This window comes from Pogoniulus pusillus, chromosome 21 (assembly GCF_015220805.1).
Source record: "Pogoniulus pusillus isolate bPogPus1 chromosome 21, bPogPus1.pri, whole genome shotgun sequence".
NCBI lineage: Eukaryota > Metazoa > Chordata > Aves > Piciformes > Lybiidae > Pogoniulus > Pogoniulus pusillus.
The window spans coordinates 19917880-19941199 of NC_087284.1; the positions used below are offsets into that span (position 1 = coordinate 19917880).

General features: G+C 43.3%; 1 protein-coding gene across 1 annotated transcript in view; it reads right to left on the minus strand.

Moving 5' to 3' along the window:
• Positions 1–23320, minus strand: part of SLC9A3 (solute carrier family 9 member A3) — a 69647-nt gene that overhangs the window by 21383 nt on the left and 24944 nt on the right. The window contains exons 4-7 of the mRNA XM_064161171.1: positions 12509–12811; positions 4636–4796; positions 999–1077; positions 49–226 (exon numbers count right to left, since the gene is read on the minus strand). Of these exons, the coding sequence (XP_064017241.1) occupies positions 49–226; positions 999–1077; positions 4636–4796; positions 12509–12811 (721 nt within the window). The remainder of the gene's footprint in view (positions 1–48; positions 227–998; positions 1078–4635; positions 4797–12508; positions 12812–23320) is intronic.

Consider the following 23320-nt stretch of genomic DNA (forward strand, 5'->3'; position numbering starts at 1 on the left):
ATATTCCATTCTCAGCCCTTTCACAGACACTAACAAAAAGAGACTTACGCAAGGATAGCAGAAAGAGAAAGCATCTCTGCTGTGAGGTAGGACATGTAGGAAATGATAAACACAAATCCAGGTTCAATGATTCTCACGTGCTTGGTGAAACGACTGACCAACGAAAGCAAGAACGCAAAGAATATACCGACCAGCGTCCCACCCAGGCTCACCACAAAGAATGACACTGAAAAACAAAACCAAACACAGCTTAGGCAGTAGAAAAATCACTGGGTTTGAACAAATCCTCTCCTATGGCATGGTCAGGATATCAGTGACATTTTGGGAGGCCAACTTAAAGATAAATTCTTAAATGCAGCAAGTTTTTAAGCGTTTACTATACCAATGCAGCGTTCTGTAGAAAAGAAACAAGGTTACTTTCTGTCAAACCTCACCACTTTAGACATACTCAAAACTCTCTACATTTCTTTGAACAATTTTTTTTTTGCACATTCTGTAAACAAATGCTTTTCTAAAATCCTATTCTAGAGTATGCCAGAGCTGTGGTGCTGAAGATGGTGTAATAGGTCACGCTTGGAATGCGAAACACGAACTCGTTTTGTAGGTAAATAACATTTCTTCATAGTCACTAAATGGCAATCCTGATAAAAATTGAGAATGTCCATTCACAGCTTTCCTGGAATACAGGGAGAGCATAGGTTGAAACTAAGGACATCTTATAAAACACCAAAAGAGCATAACATATAGCTGTCAAGTTTGGTGGGCTTAACAACTGAACTCTACATCCCTTGAGTTTCCTTAGGAGAAAACACATTTGATCGAGTTTCCCAAAGATTCAGGAATATCCACTTAATTGTTTTCTTATGACATTTGTCTATTTCACAGGAGGTAACAAGAGAAAAGGCTGAAAAAAGAGCAGCAATCACATAGCAGCAGTATTTTGTTTAGAGGTCTGCATATGTACACCAGTGAGGTGTGCAGAAATCGTTTCTACGCACCTACGCCTTTGACGCATTCAATCCCCGTCACGTTCTCTGCACCTATGGTAACAAAAGTTTCAAACACATTGTACAGCACCTGAAAAGAAAAGTAGACAACTTAATGTTTGCTTGTGAGTTAGGCCTAGTAGAATGACCTCATTAGAGGCCTCAGTATTATGAAGTCTGAAATCATAGAATCAATCAGGTTGGAAGAGACCTCCAAGATCAGCCAGTCCAACCTAGCACCCAGCCCTAGCCAGTCAACCAGACCATGGCACTAAGTGCCTCAGCCAGGCTTTGCTTGAACACCTCCAGGCATGGTGACTCCACCACCTCCCTGGGCAGCCCATTCCAATGCCAATCACTCTCTCTGGGAAGAACTTCCTCCTAACATCCAGCCTATACTTCCCTCAGCACAACTTGAGGCTGTGTCCCCTTGTTCTGTTGCTGGTTGCCTGCGAGAAGAGACCAACCCCACCTGGCTACAGCCTCCCTTCAGGTAGTTGTAGACAGCAATGAGATCCCCCCTGAGCCTCCTCTTCTGCAGGCTGCACACCCCCAGATCCCTCAGCCTCTCCTCATAGGATTTGTGTCCCAGACCCCTCACCAGCTTCGTTGCCCTTCTCTGGACACCTTCCAGCACCTCAACATCTCTCTTGAATTGAGGAGACCAGACCTGGACACAGTACTCAAGGTATGGCCTGATCAGTGTTGAGTACAGGGGCAGAATAACCTCCCTCATCCTACTGGCCACACTGTTCCTGCTAGAAGCCAGGATGCCACTGACATCATGTGTGACTGGGGGAAATTATGTGTGGAGGGAGAAGATTTTGCAGATCTATTAATTTTAAAAACAGGGAAAATGCAATAGAGCAAGAATAAACAACTATTTTTTTTCTACAACAGATGTTCAATTTTTTATTTGAATGTGGTTTCTGTCTAGAATAAGCATTCAAGTGCACATCTACAGGGATGCACTTCAAGCACTTCTCACTCTGAAATCCAGGCAGGTTTATTTAATTACCTGTATATGATAAATAAGATGTTTAATAAGATAATGCCAAGATGCTATTAATAAAACACTGGATTAAAATAGGATGAACAAACATAAAATAAGTTGAAGGTAAAAGAGAATAAACTGTAATAGTTGTACCAAAGCTTTTAAAACAAGTAACATTGCTAGCACTAACAGAAATGAATTCATCTTATCCATATCCCTGCCTAAGGAGGTTTCTATGAACATCATCCTTCACACATGCTTGTCTAACCTATTCTTCATCCCTCCTGTCATGAAGAGGCCTTTAATATGGATTTCTCAGAATCACAGAATAGAGAGGCTGGACCTGACCTCTGGAGATCATCCAGTCCAACCCTTCTGCTAATGCGGGCTTGCCTCAAGCAGCTTGCACAGAACACATCCAGGCAGTTCTTCAAAGTCTCCAGAGAAGGAGAATTCACAACCTCTCTGGGAGACCTTTTATGGCAGCCTCATGGCAAAGAAGTTTCTCCTTCAGTTCAAGTGAAATCTCCTGTGTTCTTGCTTGTACCCATTGCCCCTCGTCCTGTCACTAGACACCACTGAAAGGAGTCCAGTCCCAACCTTACAACCACCACCCTTTAGCTATTTATATTCATTGGTATGATCCCCTCTCAGTCTGCTCTTCTTCGGATCCAAGTCTCTTAGCTTCTCCTTGTAAGAGAGATGTTGCAGTCATCCTTGTGATCCTCTTTTGGACTTTCTCCAGTAGCATGTGCCCCTCTTCAACTAAGGAGCCCAGAAGTGGACACAATACTTCAAACGTTGCCTCACCAGGGCAGTGTAGAGGAGGAAGAGAACTGCAGTCTCCTTAATGCACCTCAGAACACCACCAGCCTTCTTGGCCATGAGGTCACATTGCTGGCTAATGATGAACTTATTTTCCATCAGCACTCCCAGGGCTTTCCTGCACAGAGCTGCTCTCCAGCAGCTCAAGCTCTAACCTGTACTGGCAAAGGGAGCTATTCCTCCCCAGGTGCAGCACTCCGCATTTGCCCTTGTTGAACTTCATGAGGTTCTCAGCCTTCCTTGGTGCAGCTAAGCCTCTTAACTGCTACCATATTGCCCCTCCCCCCTCCCCCCCCCCCAGCCTACAGGTTACTTTGTTCTGCAATAGTAGTATTCTACACATTTACATTTAAAGGATGCTACATCATGTACTTTCTTCTGTCCTTCAGTCTTGCCTTTCTCAAGGTAAGAACTTCAGTTGCTTCAAGCTTTCTCATAGGCTTACTGACTCTTGCTCATGCTTACTCTTCTGGATTATCTTCAGCAAACAATCTCATTTCCATTTCTTTTCAGAGTGTTTCCATTCTTTTCATAGCAACAAAAACTTCTTCCCTTCTGAAATCCAAGGATGATGATACTTGAGTTCAACAAGGGTCTATCTGAATACTTCTATACTATAAGACCCCCAAAACACTAATAAGACTGATTATCTAAAAGCAATTAGGTTTCTCTGGGGGCCCTAAATGGCATTTTCAAATTAAGCCCAAGAGTTAAGCTGCTGTCAGTGACCTTGCTGCCTTGGCTGCAAAACAATTAAGTCACTGATCCTGGTGGACATGTCTTACCATCCTTTGGAGACAGGCAGGAGCAGGAATAGGAGCTAAAACAAGAAGCTAATTGAAATATTACAACAACTCCACTGAATTGCATCTTTATGCCATAGGACTTCCTTGACACTGCCAACTAGCACTGTACTAAAAAAAAAAAAACCCTATTATAGTCTGAGAAAAAAACAAAATAAAAACATCTATAGAAACATGGAATTCTTTTAAGTCTGTTCAGGTCTGTTAAGCTTTCTGTTTCTTTCTCAATGGAAAAAAAAACAAAACCAAACCAATAAAGAGAAATTAATGTTACAAAATAAAGCCCCAACCACCCTAAGCCAGAAACTTTCTAATATCAAACAGTTTTACCCAAATTGGTTGTTTATATCTGTTTGGTAAACACAAGACATAAGCACTTTGGTGACTATTCTCTCTCTCACTGCCTCTATCTCTGAGGTATGCATATAAATTATGTTCATCCTGAAAATATGCAGAAAAGGGAAAATGCACTGAAAATAACAGCAAAGAAAGGCTTAAAATCCCTAGAACTAATACCAGTAAGTTATGAAATCACTTTTGGAACAATAAAGGCAAACAAAACACACATTCAAACCTTTCTTTTTTACACTTTTTTCTGCTCACCAAACCCAGGACTGTTTGTTTTTATGTGACTTATGGTCTGCAAATAGCTTTCCTGCTCAAACCTTTCATCTCACCAGTGCAGTGTTTGTAAGCAAGACAGAGAACACCAGCAGAAACACTGCACTAGCCATGCTCTCACAGAGAGAGTGATTGGCATTGGAATGGGCTGCCCAGGGAGGTGGTGGAGTCACCATCCCTGGAGGTGTTCAAGCAAAGCCTGCCTGAGGCACTTAGTGCCATGGTCTGGTTGACTGGCTAGGGCTGGGTGCTAGGTTGGACTGGATGAGCTTGGAGGTCTCTTCCAACCTGCTTGATTCTATGATTATTTACACACAGCTAAAGTAATATTTAATTTAGAGGGGAAAACCACTTCCCAAGAAACTCTCTAGAGCCTGGGTGACTTCAGGCTCTGTGGTCTGCTTACCACAGTGACAGCATCATTCAGAAGCGATTCTCCAAAAACAATGATGAATAGAACCTCGTTGACATGGACTTCTTCAAACACTGCCAGAACAGCTACAGGATCCACAGCAGCAATTAAGCTGCCAAAGAGGAGGAAGTCCAGCAGTCCAGTATTCAGGTGGCCTTCAAAAACAAAAGCAAACAAAGTGTAAACTGAGTCAACTCTGTATTATCTATCCTAAGGACAGACAGTGATATTGCAGACAGTGCAAAATCCTTGCAAATAGGGATCCTAAGATACCATCTGGAAAGCATGGCATAGAAGCTTGGTTGGTTCTGGGAGCAGTACTGTCCTGTTTTTATGGCTAGAAGCTCAAGATCCTTCCAGATAGAAACTGGTTTTGTATTTGTGTGGGACATGGTTTACCTAACTTGAGTAAATTACTCAGGGTAACTAAGAACTGACAAGATGGACAACATGGAACTTGCTCCTAAAGTAAATGTTCCAAAGTACTTCATGTTGCAGGTCAAAATTGACTCTCAGTTGCTAAGCACTGCTGCAGGAAGGCTTAACTGCACTCAGTGATCACTACTTGTAGCCTTCTTGCTCAAGTAGACATTTATTAATAGGTGCAGTCAAACCACTTGTGCCCTGTGATGGTTTGGGTGTTACCCGCCCCCCCCCCCCCCTTTGGAAATCACCCAGATTAAACTCAGCTGGCTCTGGAAATTGAATGAAGCTTATTATTTACAGCTTAGCACAACATACAAATAGATATTTACAGTATATACAGTCATACACAGAAATACATGAGGTAAAAAGCAATACAGAAACACAACAGCCCTCCCAGAAACCTGAGTCTCCAGAAGGGGCTCTTAACTACTCTTCCACCTTCTCCCACCCCTCCCCTCAACCCTACCCCAGTCCCAAGGAAGAGTGGAGGTTCAGCCAGGGGGTTAGGAAGCAAAGTGGATCTCCACCAATCACAGAAATGGCAGAGAGGCTGGAGAGATGCAGCTCAGAGCTCCCAAGCAGAACGACTCCCTTATCTATGTTTGGATTCTTGCTCTTATACCTCTCAGCAAGCCTATGTTGAGGTGCTGGAATGTGTCCAGAGAAGGGCAACAAGGCTGGGGAAAGGCCTGGAACACAAACCCTATGAGGAGAGGCTGAGGGAGCTGGGGGTGTGCAGCCTGCAGAAGAGGAGGCTCAGGGGTGACCTCATTGCTGTCTACAACTACCTGAAAGGAGGCTGTAGCCAGGTGGGGGTTGGTCTCCTCTGCCAGGCAACCAGCAATAGAACAAGGGGGGACAGTCTCAAGTTGTGCCGGGAGAGGTCTAGGCTGGATGTTAGGAGGAAGTTGTTGGCAGAGAGAGTGATTGGCATTGGAATGGGCTGCCCAGGGAGGTGGTGGAGTCACCATCCCTGGAGGTGTTCAAGAAAGGGCTGGATGAGGCACTTGGTGCCATGGTCTGGTTGAGTGGCTAGGGCTGGGTGCTAGGTTGGACTGGCTGATCTTGGAGGTCTCTTCCAACCTGGTTGATTCTGATTCTATGAAGCAGAATTCATTCTTTCTTCCTTTCACAGCCTGTAATCTAGTTCTTCTCACCAAAACACTCTAGCTAGCTTCAAACTAACACATTCCCAAATTATGATGAATGAGGCCACTGTTAAACTGCAGGAGCAGCACAAATGTAAGTGAAGGACTAAAATGTACTTCGATATGTTCACGGTGCAGTGCTGTAGGAATTTTGGCAGTTATTTCAGACGTTTTGAAAGGGCAGAACTCTGATAATAAAGTAAAGCAGTGGTTTATTTCATTTTTAATATTCTCTTTGTTATTAAGTGGGGTTTATTTGTTTGCTTGCTTGCTTGGGAGCTTTTGGGGTTTGGTTTTGTTCAGTTATGCAAAGGCACTTAGGGAAGCATCACTATCATTTGAAAAACAGCAGGAAAGAAAGAGCCACAAGGATCACTTTGCTAAGCTTCCTAAAGATCTTGAAAAAAATACTCTCTTCCTGTAATCAAGACTGGAAACTCAGCCATTTCTTGTTTTCATGGGGAACAGATTTTGTACAGTTTAAGGAACAGCAAAACATGGTGTTTGCTAATGAGTGGAGGAGGAAGGAGGATTCATCAAGAGGTGATCAAACTCAAAATTATATGATGAAGAGCAAAAGAGGAATATGTCAATTGTTCGTTCATCAGAAGACAGTGCAGAGGCCCATGCCCAAAATTAATAAACAGGAGTATCAGGCATGATTTCTACAGGTGAGGGTGAAATCCTCTCAAAAATGTGGTGTGCACTTGCAGCCCAGAAAGTCAACCAGATCCTGGGCTGCATCAGGAGAAGTGTGGTCAGCAGGCTGAGGGAGGTAATTCTCCCCCCCTACTCTGCTGAGACCCCACCTGGAGTACTGCATCCAGGTCTGGAGCCTCCATTACATGAGGGATGAGGAGATGCTGGAGAGTGCCCAGAGCAGGGCCATGGGGATGCTCAGAGGGCTGCAGCACCTCTGCTATGAGGACAGACTGAAAGAGTTGGGGCTGTTCAGTCTGCAGAAGAGGAGTCTCCCAGGGGACCTTATTGTGGCCTTCCAGTATCTGAAGGGGGCTACAAAAAAGCTGGGGAGGGACTTTTCAGGATATCAGGGAGTGACAGGACCAGGGGGAATGGAGCAAAGCTGGAGGTGGGTAGATTCAGACTGGACATGAGGACAAAGTTGTTGAGCATGAGAGTGGTGAGAGCCTGGAATGGGTTGCCCAGGGAGATGGTTGAGGACCTGTCCCTGGAGGTATTTAAGGCCAGGCTGGATGGGGCTCTGGCCAGCCTGGCCTAGGGTAGAGTGTCCATGCCTATGGCAGGGGGGTTGGAACTGGATGATCCTTGTGGTCCCTTCCAACCCTGACTGATTCTATGGTTCTGTGAAACTATTCAGAAGCATGAGTAGTCATAGAATTGTCTGTAAGATGCTTCCAGAACACAGCTACTCCTCTAACAAGAACTCTCATAATTGTTCCAATTGAGGATTTTTAGTGCTTGAAAGGTAATTGAAACAGAACCTAGATTCCAAATATTTTTGGTACTAAATGGCACAGGCTTAGTTCCTCAAGGGAAGGATACTTACAAGGGCATCCAGGGACAAGAGCAGACAACTCTCTGACAACGACTAACAGTCTGGGGTATTTGCACAGCTTGCAGAGATATGACTACTACTTTATATATTCCAAAAGAGAAATAGTCTTGCTCAGGCTTGGTCATACTGGGCTATGAATGAAGGCTGAGTCTACCCATTTCAGTATGAGAGAGAGAGAGCTTGCAGCAGTAAGCTGAAGTCTGTACCAAAACCCCTGGGAACAGCCTTGAACCTGAATCTAAGCAACAGGTACATCAAATGTCCTTCTCTGCCATCCGAAAGGAGTAAACAAACCCAATGACAATAACTGCCAGATACCAAGGTAGAGGAGAACATAAGGTTTTAAAAGAAATTGACTCCCTGAGACTGCTTATCTGTTTTATATGTTACCAATTGTAGTCACTGGCACATTCTTTGAAGCCGTGCAAAGCTGGTGAGCAAATATTTATGGAAAGGTTAGGACGTATCTAAGATTCGTACAAAACAGTATCAAGAGGCAAGAGCTTTCCAGATCAGACTTTCATCTAGCCTAATGATGCAAATTATCCCCAAATGATACATCACCATTGCCTCTCTGCAGCTTGCTAGAGGCTGGAGCAACTCACTGCCATGTGCGGCACCTGGGCGAGACAAGTGTGATGGGCCCAGTTTAAGACTTCTGCACGTGCTTGGGATGCAGTCACTATGACCTAGATGGTACAGGAAAAACATCTAAACATGCCACCAACTACAGTTATTCCACAAAGAAGTGCTGGATGGATTAGTTTTCCAGCAGATGGTGAACAGTTAGGTGCCAGCAACAAGGAAGATTTAGGGTCAGATGCTTCTTCCTATTACAGTATCACAGTCTCACAGTCTCACAGAATCACCAAGATTGGAAGAGACCTCACAGATCATCAAGTCCAACCCTTTACCACAGAGCTCAAGGCCAGACCATGGCACCAAGTGCCACGTCCAATCCTGCCTTGAACAGCTCCAGGGACGGCGACTCCACCACCTCCCCGGGCAGCCCATTCCAGTGTCCAATGACTCTCTCAGGGAAGAACTTTCTCCTCACCTCCAGCCTAAATCTCCCCTGGCACAGCCTGAGGCTGTGTCCTCTTGTTCTGGTGCTGGCCACCTGAGAGAAGAGAGCAACCTCCTCCTGGCCACAACCACCCCTCAGGTAGTTGTAGACAGCAATGAGGTCACCCCTGAGCCTCCTCTTCTCCAGGCTAACCAATCCCAGCTCCCTCAGCCTCTCCTCGTAGGGCTTGTGCTCGAGGCATTGGTGTAGCTGTTAATTAGTAGTTAAGGTGCTGATCCTTTAACTTGTAAAGGAGAGGTTTTCTTTCTTTTTCTTCTGCAAATAATATCTCTAAGGATACCAAATGCAAGCAAAGAGCTTCTTTTATGTGTGTTTATGTAGGAAATCTATGTAATCTAGTTGAGTGGCTAGGGCTGGGTGCTAGGCTGGACTGGATGATCTTGGAGGTCTCTTCCAACCTGGTTGATTCTATGATTACACACCCTCATACTGATAGACAGAACTATGGGCTCATTCAATGGCAAAGTTGGAAGTGATTTGGTTTTAGTACATCTTAGTCTGCAGTGGATATGCATTCCTACCTTTTAATGATAGTATTTCTAGCATTATCCACTGCAGCTGTAGAAGAAGAGGGGGAGAAACAAAAATTTGCCCTAGAACTTCAAAACCAGAGGCTGCTATGAGTTGTTCTAGAAGTTAACTCACCATACTCTTGTCTTCAGCAAGTAAGTAACAGAAGCAAGGCTTTTCACAAGGTGTGGTGCTGAGACCTTGCTGATATCTAAGAAGGTCACCACAATGTGTTGAGTGGATTAGTGAGTATGTCATGTGTCACATTTTATCTAGCCTTGATGGAGAATGCCACAGTTTCAATCAGGGACAGGCTTCTCTGGCCTTTTCCCCATCTGAAATTAGAACTCTAGTAGGTTGAAGTATGTCTTGGTAGGGGAAACAGGTCTCTGTAGCATACCAGTTAATTCTCATTCTATCATAGAATCAACCAGGTTGGAAGAGACCTCCAAGATCAGCCAGTCCAACCCATCCCCCAGCCCTAGCCAGGCAAATAGACCATGGCACTAAGTGCCTCAGACAGGCTTTTCTTCAACACCTCCAGGGATGGTGACTCCACCACCTTCCTGGGCAGCCCATTCCAATGCCAATCACTCTCTCTGCCAACAACTTCCTCCTCACATCCAGCCTAGACCTCCCCCAGCACAACTTGAGACTGTGTCCCCTTGTTCTGTTGCTGGTTGTCTGGGAGAAGAGACCAACCCCACCTGGCTACAACCTCCCTTCAGGTAGTTGTAGTTCTAAACATTTAGTTTAGAACAGTTGCAGTTCTAAACATTTAAAATCCCCAGGCATGTCAGGTTACTGCTTGCTTTTGTTAAAGTCCCTGTGTTTAGCCTGTAGAGCTTTAGCTGTGACCTGTGGTGGGGTCAGATTCTCCTATTCAGCTATAAACTCAGTGTTATGGTATACTGAAAGATTTCCTTGATGATGAAGCAGAATGTGTAGCCATCAAGTCTAACTTTTACAGCCAGTTGAGAATTGTTTATGGTTTGGCAAGAAAGTAAGAGATAAATGTGTTGTTTGTTTTTTCACCTGACTTTTCCACTTCACGTGTCACAAAAAGGTTAATATTTTTCCCTTAATGATTTTTTTTGTTGACATATTTTTAGAAAAACACTGATTATTCAGTATATTTCCCAGAATGGGATGTTCATAAAATATTGGTGTTCATTTTTTTTAGAACATTATTGCAACCAGTTTGGATATTTCAAGAAAGAAATTGTTGTCCAGCCTACTGCAATAGCAATATCCCTTCATCATCTTTCTGTTCCTGAAAATCCATATTTAACTGTAAATATGAAAATGTAGGTGCAATCATAGAATCAACGAGGTTGGAAGAGACCTCCAAGATCAGCCAGTTCAACCTAGCACCCAGCCCTAGCCACTCAACTAGACCATGGCACTAAGTGCCTCATCCAGGCTTTGCTTGAACACCTCCAGGGATGGTGACTCCACCACCTCCCTGGGCAGCCCATTCCAATGCCAATCACTCTCTCTGCCAACAACTTCCTCCTAACATCCAGCCTAGACCTACCCTGGCACAACTTGAGACTGTGTGCCCTTGTTCTGTTGCTGGTTGTCTGGGAGAAGAGACCAACCCCACCTGGCTACAACCTCCACTCAGGTAGTTATAGACAGCAATGAGGTCACCCCTGAGCCTCCTCTTCTCCAGGCTGCACACCCCCAGCTCCCTCAGCCTCTCCTCATAGGGTTTGTGTTCCAGGCCCTTCACCAGCCTTGTTGCCCTTCTCTGGACATACTCCAGCACCTCAACATACTGTGAGTGCAGAGTGAAAGCACATAAAGCACTCGTGAAAGTCAATAGTGTCTGCAGCTGAGCTTTCACCTTTCTACCTTCTAAAGAAAAACTGTTGCTTATAAAAGGTGAGCTTTAGTAAGATAAATATCTAAAAGGTAAACTAAATCTACCACAGTTGTCTGTATTAAAAATATCTGCAGTTACATAAGATGAGTCTCAGATTAACAAGGCTGTGCTCTAGTTCTTCCAGATGGGGATTTTCAAATAAGGACAGCATAGGTCTCCCTTAAAAGAATGGAACAAATATCCCAGTCTTGGGCTAGGTTTAAAAGAAGCCAGCCTCAAATTCTGCTGTTTCCCTGTGCTGGACACGGGGAGCAGTTTCTGAGACTGGAAAACTATGCTGCCATCTGTAACCATCTGCTAATAGTTTCATTCTTCACCATGAAACTGTTCTCTGCAGCTTTTGAAACCTCAGGCATTTGAGGCACTCTTTTTATAAGGACTGACATGTGTGGGAAACTGCTGTGAGTTTATTTTGCATTGCTATGTTGAGAGAATATCCCCATTGAGCCTTTTCTACAATGCTACATAACCCAGGATCTCAGCAGTGAACTGGTGGACCAAACCACACTCTACTGCTTGCAGCAGATGCATCCTCTAAGTACTTTCTAAAGCTCACTAACCAAAGAGAATTTTGTCACAGAAGGAAGGGCTCCTGAGCTTCTTCAGTGTGTACACTACAAAAAAAAGCATGGATGGGATGCCTGTTTCAAAATGCATGCAATCCACATACAGTGTGACCTGTTGCTCCTCAAGTGGCAGTACATAGCACACCATGCACCTACCTAGGAGATTAAGAACTGCTGTTCTGTGCCTCTTGGAGTAGCCCCACATATCGTAGTACAATTAAGACAGAGTGCATCTTAGGTGTGCTGCTTGGCTCTGTAAGTCTCCAGTTACAATTTCCAGCCCCAGAAACCCACATAGAGATGTGTCATGCATAGGTGCTCCCCTCAGCAACCAGTGCTTATTTCATTTTAAAGCTGACTGAAGGAAGACCATTTCCCAGTAACTTTGCAGACTTCTATCACATCAGGAAGAAATAAGCCCTTCAGACTGTGCTTCTGGCCAGATGTCCATCAGCAGGATGAATCCTGAGCTTTATCCTGGGTATGTTCATACACATACAAAGCAGTAAAATATGAGAGACAAGTTCAAGTCTTTTTCATGTTTTCTTCAGAGAAGATCATTCTTAAATTTGGCCAAAAAAAAAAAAAACAAACCCAAACCTACAAACTGCTACTATTAAAATCAGATTTTTCTGCTGAAAAGAGTTGTCAAGTTGTAAAGTATTTGCCAGCCAAAGGTGGCATACATTAACAGAACAAACTTACCCATTATTCCTGTCTGATAGACACCGTAGAGAGATAAACCAGTTGTGGCAGCATTCCAGATTGTCCCAATGACAGCATACAAAAGGATGGAACCAAGATTTCCAAAGAACAATCTATTTGGCATAAAATATCCAGCATCCAAAACAATGGGAGGCAGCAGATAGAAGAAGAATACAGTTGGTGTGAGGGCAAAGGAGGCGATGTGATCTGCTGCCCATACAATGCCACCAAGGAAGAGACCAAGAACAATCAGCAGAGCACTCTCTGGAACCACTCGAGTGACTTTGTGGGACAGGTGGAAAACTGCAAGGAAAGAGGAAAACAATTAGTCATAATGGAAATGAGAACCAATTTGAGCAACAAACTATTGCTAGTTGGTAATTCTGACCTCACACAAACTTTGTTCTTAGTGCCTAAGGCATGCCTTAAAAGCATGGAATACAGTTGGAACCCAGCCACTTATCAAATAAAATCGTTGGGGTTTATATTTTATCCATCACATTTCAACTTGCAGGAAAATAATATTCCATGACATTTATTTCCTTTATTGGAGTCTCTTCTCCACACAAGATCTGTTTAGGGAAAGGTGGTTGTGATGGTTTGGGTGTTACACACACGCTTTGGAAATCACCCAGACTAGACTCAGCCAGCTCTGGAAATCTGAATGAAGCTTTTATTTACAGTTAGCACAATATCCAAGCAGATATTTACAGTGTATACAGATATAGACAGAAATATACAAGGTGAAAGGTAATACAGAAACACAACAGCCCTCCCAGAAACCTGAGTCCCCAGGAGGGGCTCCCAACTGCCCTTCCACCTTCTCCCACCCCCCCCTCAACCTTACCCCAGTCCCAAGAAGGAATGAAGGTTCAGACAGGGGGTTAGGAAGCAAAGTGGATTAATCAGAGAGGCTAGAGAGAAATGCAGCCCACAGCTCCCAAGCATGAGTGCCTTATCTATGTTTGCATTCTTGTTCTTATGCCGCTCAGCAAGCCTATGAGTGAAGTAGACATCGCCACTGTTTCTCTTTCACAGCCTGTTCTTCTCACCAAAACATTCTAGCTAGCTTCAAACCAGCACAGTGGTGTTCTGTGCAACGCAGTGAGTGCAAGCCCAAAAGCAAATGGTAGAAGTGCTGGAAATTCACAACTTTATGGTTTATTTCTGTATCAAAAAACACACATCTGACATCCCTGTATTTGCCCTTAAAAATGGTATGGTTTATTGGAGAATGGGGAAAGAATGCTGAAAGAATTACATTCAAAACAATATTTCCCTGCAAGAAAGTCTCAGAATTCACTGAAATCCTATGGAATGGAACCCTTAGTGGTAGCTAGGAAATGGTACAGGCCAGAGGCTACTTTGTTTCATATAAATTATCATGAAATGGGTATCATGTGTAAAAATCTATTCATAAAGATGAAGAGTAAATATTATATCTGTTATAGGAAAAAATGTCAACAGGTATGAGCTGCCCAGGGAGGTGGTGGAGGCACCATCCCTGGAGGTGTTGAAGCAAAGCCTGGCTGAGGCACTTAGTGCCATGGTCTAGTTGAGTGGCTAGGGCTGAGGGATAGGTTGGACTGGATGAGCTTGGAGGCTTCTTCCAACCTGGTTGATTCTATGGTGAAGCTATTAAACTAAACAGGAGTTAGGAGAGAAAATTCAAGTGCCACAAGTGAATCTAAAAGGATAGAAAGATGACATTTATATTATTAAGCTGTCTGTACTCAAAATCTTGTTATGGATGAAAAAAGACACACATTTTATGACACATTAATAACACTATTATGCTTTACAGAGCATGCTTGCCAGGAAGTGAGGTTGTAGCCAGGTGGGAGTCAGTCTTTTTTCCCAGAGAACCAGCAACAGAAAAGGGGGATACAGTCTTAAGCTGTGCTGAGGGAAGGTATAGGCTTGATATCAGGAGGAAGTTCTTCCCAGAGAGAGTGATTGGCATTGGAATGGGCTGCCCAGGGAGGTGGTGGAGTCACCATCCCTGGAGGTGTTCAAGCAAAGCCTGGCTGAGGCACTTAGTGCCATGGTCTGGTTGACTGGCTAGGGCTGGGTGCTAGGTTGGACTGGATGATCCTGGCAGTCTCTTCCAACCTGGTTGGTTGATTCTATGACAAGGTCAAGATAGAAAGATGGCAAGGTCAAGACAAAAAAAAAAAAATAGACTGCTCAAGATGACAGAAACACAAGTAAGACTGCAAACATATGTGGCAACATACATTTACAGTATGTGTTAAGTATCAAAGAAATCAAGAAAAAGCAGAGAGAAGTCAAGTCTACAAAGAAAGATGGAATATTGTGCTAGTTTGAGCCCAGCTGGGATATTTTAGTGAGAGGAAATAGACTGTAGGCTGTGAAAAGGAAACAATGGTGATGGCTGCTTCACTCATAGGCTTGCTGAGATGTATGAAAACAAGAACACAAACATAGGTAACAGAGTTGCTCTCTGGCTCTGGCTGCATGCACTTCTCTCTCCCTAACCTGCTGTCTTTGTAACTAATCCTTCTGCTTCCTAACCCCCCTGGCCGACCCTACAAACTCACCTAGAATGTAAGGCAGAGTCCAGGGTAAGGCAGAGAGGTGGAAGGGAGGTGGAAAGGTGGTTGAGAGCCCCTCCTGGGGACTCAGGTGTCTGAGAGGGCTGCTGTGTTTCTGTATTACTTTTTAACTTGTATATTTCTGTATCTATTGTAAATACCTGCTTGTATATTGTGCTAAGCTGTAAATACAAAGCTTCATTCAATTTCCACCTCATCTGAGTCTAGCCTGGGTGATTTTCTCAAGTGTGTGTGTGTGTGGGGGGCAGTTAACACCCAAACCATCACAAACATGAAAAAGGAGGAGTGGCAAAGGTTTTTGATACTAAGGAAGCACATGAGTGTTCATTCACTTCCTTGGAGTTTTTGTGAGCTTCTCCTTCAGTTTATCTTAAACATTGATGCGTCCCAGATGGTTTGAATCCTGACCCTTTGTGATATTGAGCCAGTAAATGGAATTTTACTTACATAACTTCGTCTAAAAAATGTGAGTTTAATTTTAGAAGAAGAAAATAAAAAAACCCACAACCTACTAAAGCCTAAAAAAAGCCACTAAACACTGCTGAGTTTCTCCTGGTTGCCAGTATCAGCCCAGAACAGTGTTGAAACATTTACAATGCTAATGCAAGTTATCTCCAAACTAGTTTGGACAAGAAGACATGATTAAGAATTCCAGCCTGTTAAGGTATAGTGGAAGAATCATTCCTATGACTATGCAGAGGTCTTAGACCAGGTTACTTTTCTGAAAGACTATTGTTTTTCCTTCCAGCCAAGTATTTGTCCTAGTAAAACATTCACCAGATACCTTTTAGAGTGTTTTAAGGGGCCCATTCCTGAACTGCCTCTCTTTGTCTTGGCTCCATCTATACAGCTCATCTCAGAAGCATCACCTGTCTTTAGAGTAGCCCTGCAAAATGATAGCTCCTAGTAGTTGTATAACCTCTGTGGCCACATCACAACATGAAACACAGAAGCAAAAAAGACAGTAGCCTGCTCATAACAATGAGCATGACTAAAAGTTCATGAGTATTTGTAAACAAAGCTGGAAAACTAAGCCATGTTAGCACATAACTTGGGAATGGAATGAGGGCAGTATCAATCACACAGGAAAGCAAACCTCATTCAGCAAAGTAAGCCAATCCATGCCAGTTTTCTGCAGCATCTGGTTCATGCAATCAGTAGCTGAGTAATACCTCCTAGAAACAAACAGTCTGATTTTTCCCAGTTACTCTCCTCCCTATAATAAAATCCCTCAGGCTTTCACAAAAGGGAAATATTAAGAAAACCAATCTAGCTACTATTCCATGTGTATAAATTGTAGCATTTAACCCCTCAAAAGTCTTTCCTTCTGGTCCTTCTTGATTCCTTGAGTTTCCAGCCAGTGAATTATCAACTAATTTATCATCTCAGAGGTAGGAATTATCTCCTTATCCCAGAAAATGAATGTTGCTGAGCTAGTCTTGCTAATCCAAGTCTGTTTCTTCCTACTTTTATGTTTGCAGATGAAGCTGTGACTACAAGAAGTTAAAGTTCAAAAGTAAAACCTGTGAAGACTTTTCAGAACTGGACTTTCAGGGAAAAAACAAAACAGTGTCCAGCTACAAATCCCTGTTCTGTTGAATTGTTGCCTATACAACCAAAACAGTTTCTCCCTGTGGCTGCAGAGATGCCAACCTGATACAGGTTATGACACTACCTCCTCTTAGAAGTGGCATGTTCCTAGAGAATCAGCTACATTATAGCTTTACATTCCCTTTAACTGATTATCTATGCCAGATTTTAACACTATCAGCAATAAATTCTTCTACTCAGTTTAGGAATGCAGACTGTGGGCAGGAAAGTCATTGTGTGAAATGAGGCTCTAAAGAAGGCTTCCCCCCCCTCCCCACAACCAAAAATCTGAATAGCAGTATTTGTCCCAGGGTAACTGCCTAAGCTAAACCTGCAGGCAGATAGTTCACAAGATGATTAGGAGAATCCCAGTGTCTGTAAACACAGAAGCATGACACAGGAAAATACAACTGATGAAATTCAATGAAATAGCTTTAGACTGAGATGTAATTGGAACTTAGATTGGTGCTGGAGTTCAGCTTTGCACTTGCACTGAGAGTAAGTTTTTTTAATGACCCTTTATTTTACAGAGATGCAAAAAAGCTGTCTGCAAGTCAGCACACAATCTGGTCCCTGTGATGCCACAACACAGAGGTCACCTAAGAGAAGATGTGAATACATTTAAAAAAGAAGAATATTCTGCCTAAAGGGGAATCTTTCTCCTAAAACATCTTCTAGCAGCTGGACTCCAACTTGCAAGCATGAAATTTTTGTTTCTGATCTTATCTGTTCATGTGTCTCAGTTCTAGTTTAAATTTCCCAGAGACTCAAATATAGTTCATAGAACCAATAACAATTTATAGGATGCCTTTCCCTCTTCCCCCTTCTTTCCCAAAGAAAAGGAATTAGATGTAGAGAGGAAAAGGTAAATTACACCCCAATAAACAGTCTCACTTCAATTTGGAAGTTAAAAGAGAAAACTTCAATAATAAATAAAAGGCATTTGAGGTAGGGGAGTTAGAAATGGAGAAGAGAGAGAAGAGAGAGAAGAGAGAGAAGAGAGAGAAGAGAGAGAAGAGAGAGAAGAGAGAGAAGAGAGAGAAGAGAGAGAAGAGAGAGAAGAGAGAGAAGAGAGAGAAGAGAGAGAAGAGAGAGAAGAGAGAGAAGAGAGAGAAGAGAGAGAAGAGAGAGAAGAGAGAGAAGAGAGAGAAGAGAGAGGAGAGAAGAGAGAGAAGAGAGAGGAGAGAGAAGAGAGAGAAGAGAGAGAAGAGAGAGAAGAGAGAGAACAGAGAGAAGAGAGAGAACAGAGAGAAGAGAGAGAAGAGAGAGAACAGAGGAGAGAAGAGAGAGAACAGAGAGAAGAGAGAGAACAGAGAGAAGAGAGAGAACAGAGGAGAAAAGAGAAGAGAAAAGAGAAGAGAAAAGAGAAGAGAAAAGAGAAGAGAAAAGAGAAGAGAAAAGAGAAGAGAAAAGAGAAGAGAAAAGAGAAGAGAAAAGAGAAGAGAAAAGAGAAGAGAAAAGAGAAGAGAAAAGAGAAGAGAAAAGAGAAGAGAAAAGAGAAGAGAAAAGAGAAAAGAGAAGAGAAAAGAGAAAAGAGAAGAGAAAAGAGAAGAGAAAAGAGAAGAGAAAAGAGAAGAGAAAAGAGAAGAGAAAAGAGAAGAGAAAAGAGAAGAGCAAGATACAAAATATGCAAATACAACCAGATTGATGGCAATGTTTTTGCCCACCTCGTGGGTTCTGGCCACGTGGGAAAACACAGAGTAGCAGGAACCAGGATGGTGATGCTGGCAAGCAGGGAGGCAGGGCAAAAGAAATGGGCAGTTCCTCTGTTTTTATAGGGGGCTGGACAGGTAAGGGGAGTGGGCTAAGCACTACACCTGGAGACAGGGTGGAACCCAGCAGGACCTGCAGTCAGGGTCAAGATCACTCCCCCAGGAGGGTTAACTCTTTACATCGTGTTCTCCTTAGCACCAGAGAGGGTGAGACCTATTTAAAAACTGATTAGTACTACCTTTTGGGCAGTCTTTTCAGTAGTATCTTATGCAGAGATATGTTATTACTTAAGAAAAAACCCCTACAATCTGAAATACATACCAATAATACACATGGAAAAAGAATCCTAGTTACCTTGTCTGCATAATAGCTCACAACCTGGTTGACTCTGTGAGTCTATGAAAACAAAAATTGACAATGAAGTCTATATCATTCATTGGTTTCCTGAGAGGGATAAAAAGCAAACAATCTGTCCCACTCTGGCCCAGGACGCTGGATCCATTTGCTTCCTTTTCATCCTGCCCTAATATCTGTCCACTAATCTGGGCTAACATAACAACATAAGCTTTGCTGGTTGTTTTGTCTCTCTGGGAATGTAGAGAGAGAGAGGGAAGCTTTGAGCCCTTCTAGGCAGTTTTCTTTGTCCAGGAGAGAGTTTGGAATTCTGTATTGATTCTGATTTCTATATACCTGTAAAATACTTGTAACTATATATGCTTGTAAAGTGAGCTTTGCTGTAAATACACTTTCATCTTATTTCCAAGCCATCTGTGCTAGTCTGGTAAATTTCTATAGTGGGAGGCAGGGAAGTTTGTAACCCACCACACATAGCATAGCACCCATGCTGTAGAAATCCATGCCTTCACAAGTCTCTGGGCAGAGATTGCAGCCTTCCTTGTGTAGGAATCGTGTGTGTGGCTGCTAGCAGAGTTACACAAGGGTGTATTTCCAATAACTTTTTCTATGTTTTCTGTCTGCAAACTCCTTTTAGAATGTTAGATTAAATTCTCAGTGTTTGACAACTCATTCTCTGTAAGCAGTATATGTAGAAAATCTAGACACAGAATCACAGAATCAACCAGCTTGGAAAAGACCTCTAGGATCATCCAGCCCAACCTATCACCTAACCTATCACCTAACCCTTCTAATTAACTAACCCACAGCACTAAGTGCCTCATCCACTCTCCTCAAGAAGATGAATAATCACTGTTTAAAAATTATTTATAGATAAGAGTTTTGCAACAGCTTCAGATAATCTCTGATCCTTACTGGCTGGCTGTGGTCCACTCATGCTGCTGACGTCCATTCTGCACATTGCCTAGTGCATACTAACAATGATAATCTCTGATCCTTACTGGCTGGCTGTGGCCCACTCACACTGCTGAGGTCCATTCTGCACATTGCCTAGGGCATGCTAACAATGATAATCTCTGGTCCTTACTGGCTGGCTGTGGCCCACTGACACTGCTGACATCCATTCTGCACATTGCCTAGTGCATGCTAACAATGATAATCTCTGGTCCTTACTGGCTGGCTGTGGTCCACTCATGCTGTTGACGTCCACTCTGCACATTGCCTAGTGCATACTAACTCTGATCCTTACTGGCTGGCTGTGGCCCACTCACACTGCTGAGGTCCATTCTGCACATTGCCTAGTGCATGCTAATAATGATCTCTGATCCTTCCTGGCTGGCATAATGATAATCTCTGATCCTTACTGGCTGGCATAATCTCTGATCCATACTGGCTGGCTGTGGTCCACTCATGCTGCTGACGTCCATTCTGCACATTGCCTAGTGCATACTAACAATAATAATCTCTGACCCTTACTGGCTGGCATAATGATAATCTCTGATCCTTACTGGCTGGGGCCCAGTGACACTGCTGACATCCATTCTGCACATTGCCTAGTGCATGCTAACAATGATAATCTCTGACCCTTACTGGCTGGCATAATGATAATCTCTGATCCTTACTGGCTGGCTGTGGCCCAGTGACACTGCTGACATCCATTCTGCACATTGTCTAGTGCGTGCTAACAATGATAATCTCTGATCCATACTGGCTGGCTGTGGTCCACTCATGCTGCTGACGTCCATTCTGCACACTGCATAGTGCATACTATTAATGATAATCTCTGATCCTTACTGGCTGGCTGTGGTCCACTCACGCTGCTGATGTCCATTCTGCACATTGCCTAGTGCATACTAATAAGGGTAATCTCTGATACAGAGGAAGAGGATGGGTTTGAAGCAGAAGATGAGAGCACATAAGGGTGTGCTTGGGTAAAAGTAGGGCAAGAGAGAGGTGAAGTTTTGGAATAGATTGGCCAAGGCAGTGGTGGAGTCACCATCCCTGGGGGAGTTGATCCTTACTGGCTGGCTGTGGTCCATTCACGCTGCTGAGGTCCATCCTGCACATTGCCTAGTGCATACTAATAATGAGTGTACAATGGATAGTACAAACTCCTCAGGAAACTTCTCTAATGCTTTTATTTTTTTGAATTACTTAACAATAATAATCATTATGGTTCTTCCTTTTTTGTTGTTTTTGGTCTTGTTTTGGTTTGCTTTGCTTTTTAAGGGAAATTATGTCTCCCACTCCTCAGTCTCTTGTCTTCAGTAGGCAATGTTCTGTATACTTCTACAGCATCAATCTCAAAATTCTCCACAGGTTTTGCAACTTGTCTTTAAGCATTTGCTGTTAGGTGCTATCTCTTTAATTCATGTGTTCCAGAGCATGCTTTTCTGATAAACTGACTTTCTACTTACCCCACTCTTCTAGGAAGGGAAGGTTTTGGATACAATTTCCTGTGCAATTAATTTTCCCATATTTATATTTCTCTTATCTTTTGTGATGTCTTCCTTCACTTCCCAGCAGTCCTGCCCACCTACTAGCTCACTGATAAACTTCCTGCACTTGCCATACATGATTTCTTCATACTTTGATTTTCTTCTCTATCCCTCTAACTCTTATTAGTCTCACACGATGTACAAGTTTTGCACACCTGTGCATTTATCTGTGGGTCTCTTTTTAAAGAGCTCCTTCAGGACTTGATTATAAAGGTTTTCTACCCATGCCACACTACCAAATCAGGACTTCTTGCCTGCATAGCCATAGGTGTGGCTTCCAGCTAATGACAGTTGCTTATATATCATAGAATGGTTTGGGTTAGAAGGGACCTTCAGAAGTCATCTAGTCCAATTCCCTTGAAGAAAGCAGAGACATCCCATAGCCTACATAGAAGTTTTAATTCTCATCAAAAGAACTAGAAGAGCCTGTGTAGTCAGGCTCTCCATTATCACAGTACCACATTAAACAATCCTCACTTCAGAAGATCTTTGCTGCAGTTAAGCCTACGTGAAGAGACATCAGCAGCCCCCAGCACATAAAGACTTCATTCTGATTTCTAGCTTGAGCTCGTTCACAGCTATTTTACATCCATTTTCCTTTGTGACAGTGACAAAAAATGCCTTAAATACTTCATTTTCCCCAACGTTAAATCTTTGATTTCCTAAGCACAGGGAGACATTGCATGTCTTTGGTTTGTTAAAGTAAACCACTTATATCCAGTCTTTACTTTCTCTCTCTGTCTCTCTCAATCTGAGTTCAGTTGTGTGGAGTCAGAATCAGTCCACATACAGATTTCACTCTGCATCAGCCACAGCAGAAGCAGGTCCAACAGCCTTAATAATTTCCTACCACAACCTATTTTTCCATAGGCTTTATTACCACATTGGTGACTCACAGACATCCTGCATTCACTTCACACAGGTGTGCACCTCTTTTCTTCTCATTCACAGCCTCGTGTAGAAACTCTTTTCATTGATCCCTGATTAAAACTGTCTCTAGTGTCACTGTTGTCGATCCCTTCCTCTAGTCTTCAAGATTATATTCTCTCTAGTACCATAGCCAGATCTGCATGAACAGACATAATGCCTAGGGAATCACAGAATCACAGAATGTCAGGGTCTTGAAGGCAACTTTAAAGATTATCCAGTCCAACTGCCCTGCAGGATAACCTATACCAGATCACACAGGAATGCATCCAGGCAGGTTTTGACTATCTCCAGAGAGGGAGACCCCACAACTGCCCTGAACAGTCTGTTCCAGTGTTCTGTCACACTCAGAGTGAAAAAACTTTTCCTCATGTTTATGTGGAATCTTCTATGCCTCAACTTCCACCCCTTGCTCCTTGTCCCATCATTGGGCATCACTGAGAAGAGTCTGGCTCCAGCCTCTTAGCTCTCACCCTATACACAGTTATAAACATGAGTGAGGTCACTCCTCAGTCTCCTCCAAACCAAAGAGCCCCAGCTCCCTCAGTCTCTCCTCATAAGGAAGATGTTCCCCTCTTTTAATCATTTTTGTGGCTCTGTGCTGGACTCTCAAGCAGCCTTCTGCCCTTCTTGAACTGAGGGTCCCACAACTGGACACAATATTCAAGATGCAGCCTCACCAGGGCAGAGTAGAGAGACAGGAGAACCTCTCTGGACCTACTAACACAGCCCAGAATGGCACTGGCTTTCTTGGCCACAAGAGCACATTGCTGGCTGGTGGTCAACTTTTCATCCACTAGGACCCCCCCAGGTCCTTTTCCCCTTCCCTGCTCTCCAGCTGGTCAGTCCCTAACCTATACTGATACATATCATCAGCTGTGATTAAAAAAAACAAGCCATGACCAGAACCCTGCAAAGTCCAGTCAGAAACATAAAATCCAGTGGCTTCCACAAATAACCTTCTCATAATTTCCTACTTTACCATGCTTTTTCCTTACCTACCCAGTAACTGTCCTACCCTTTTTCTTATTAGCAGGCAAATTTAGGCCCAAATCAAAGGAAAAAGAAAATCATAGAATCAACCAGGTTGGAAGAGACCTCCAAGATCAGCCAGTCCAACCTAGCACCCAGCCCTAGCCAGTCAACCAGACCAT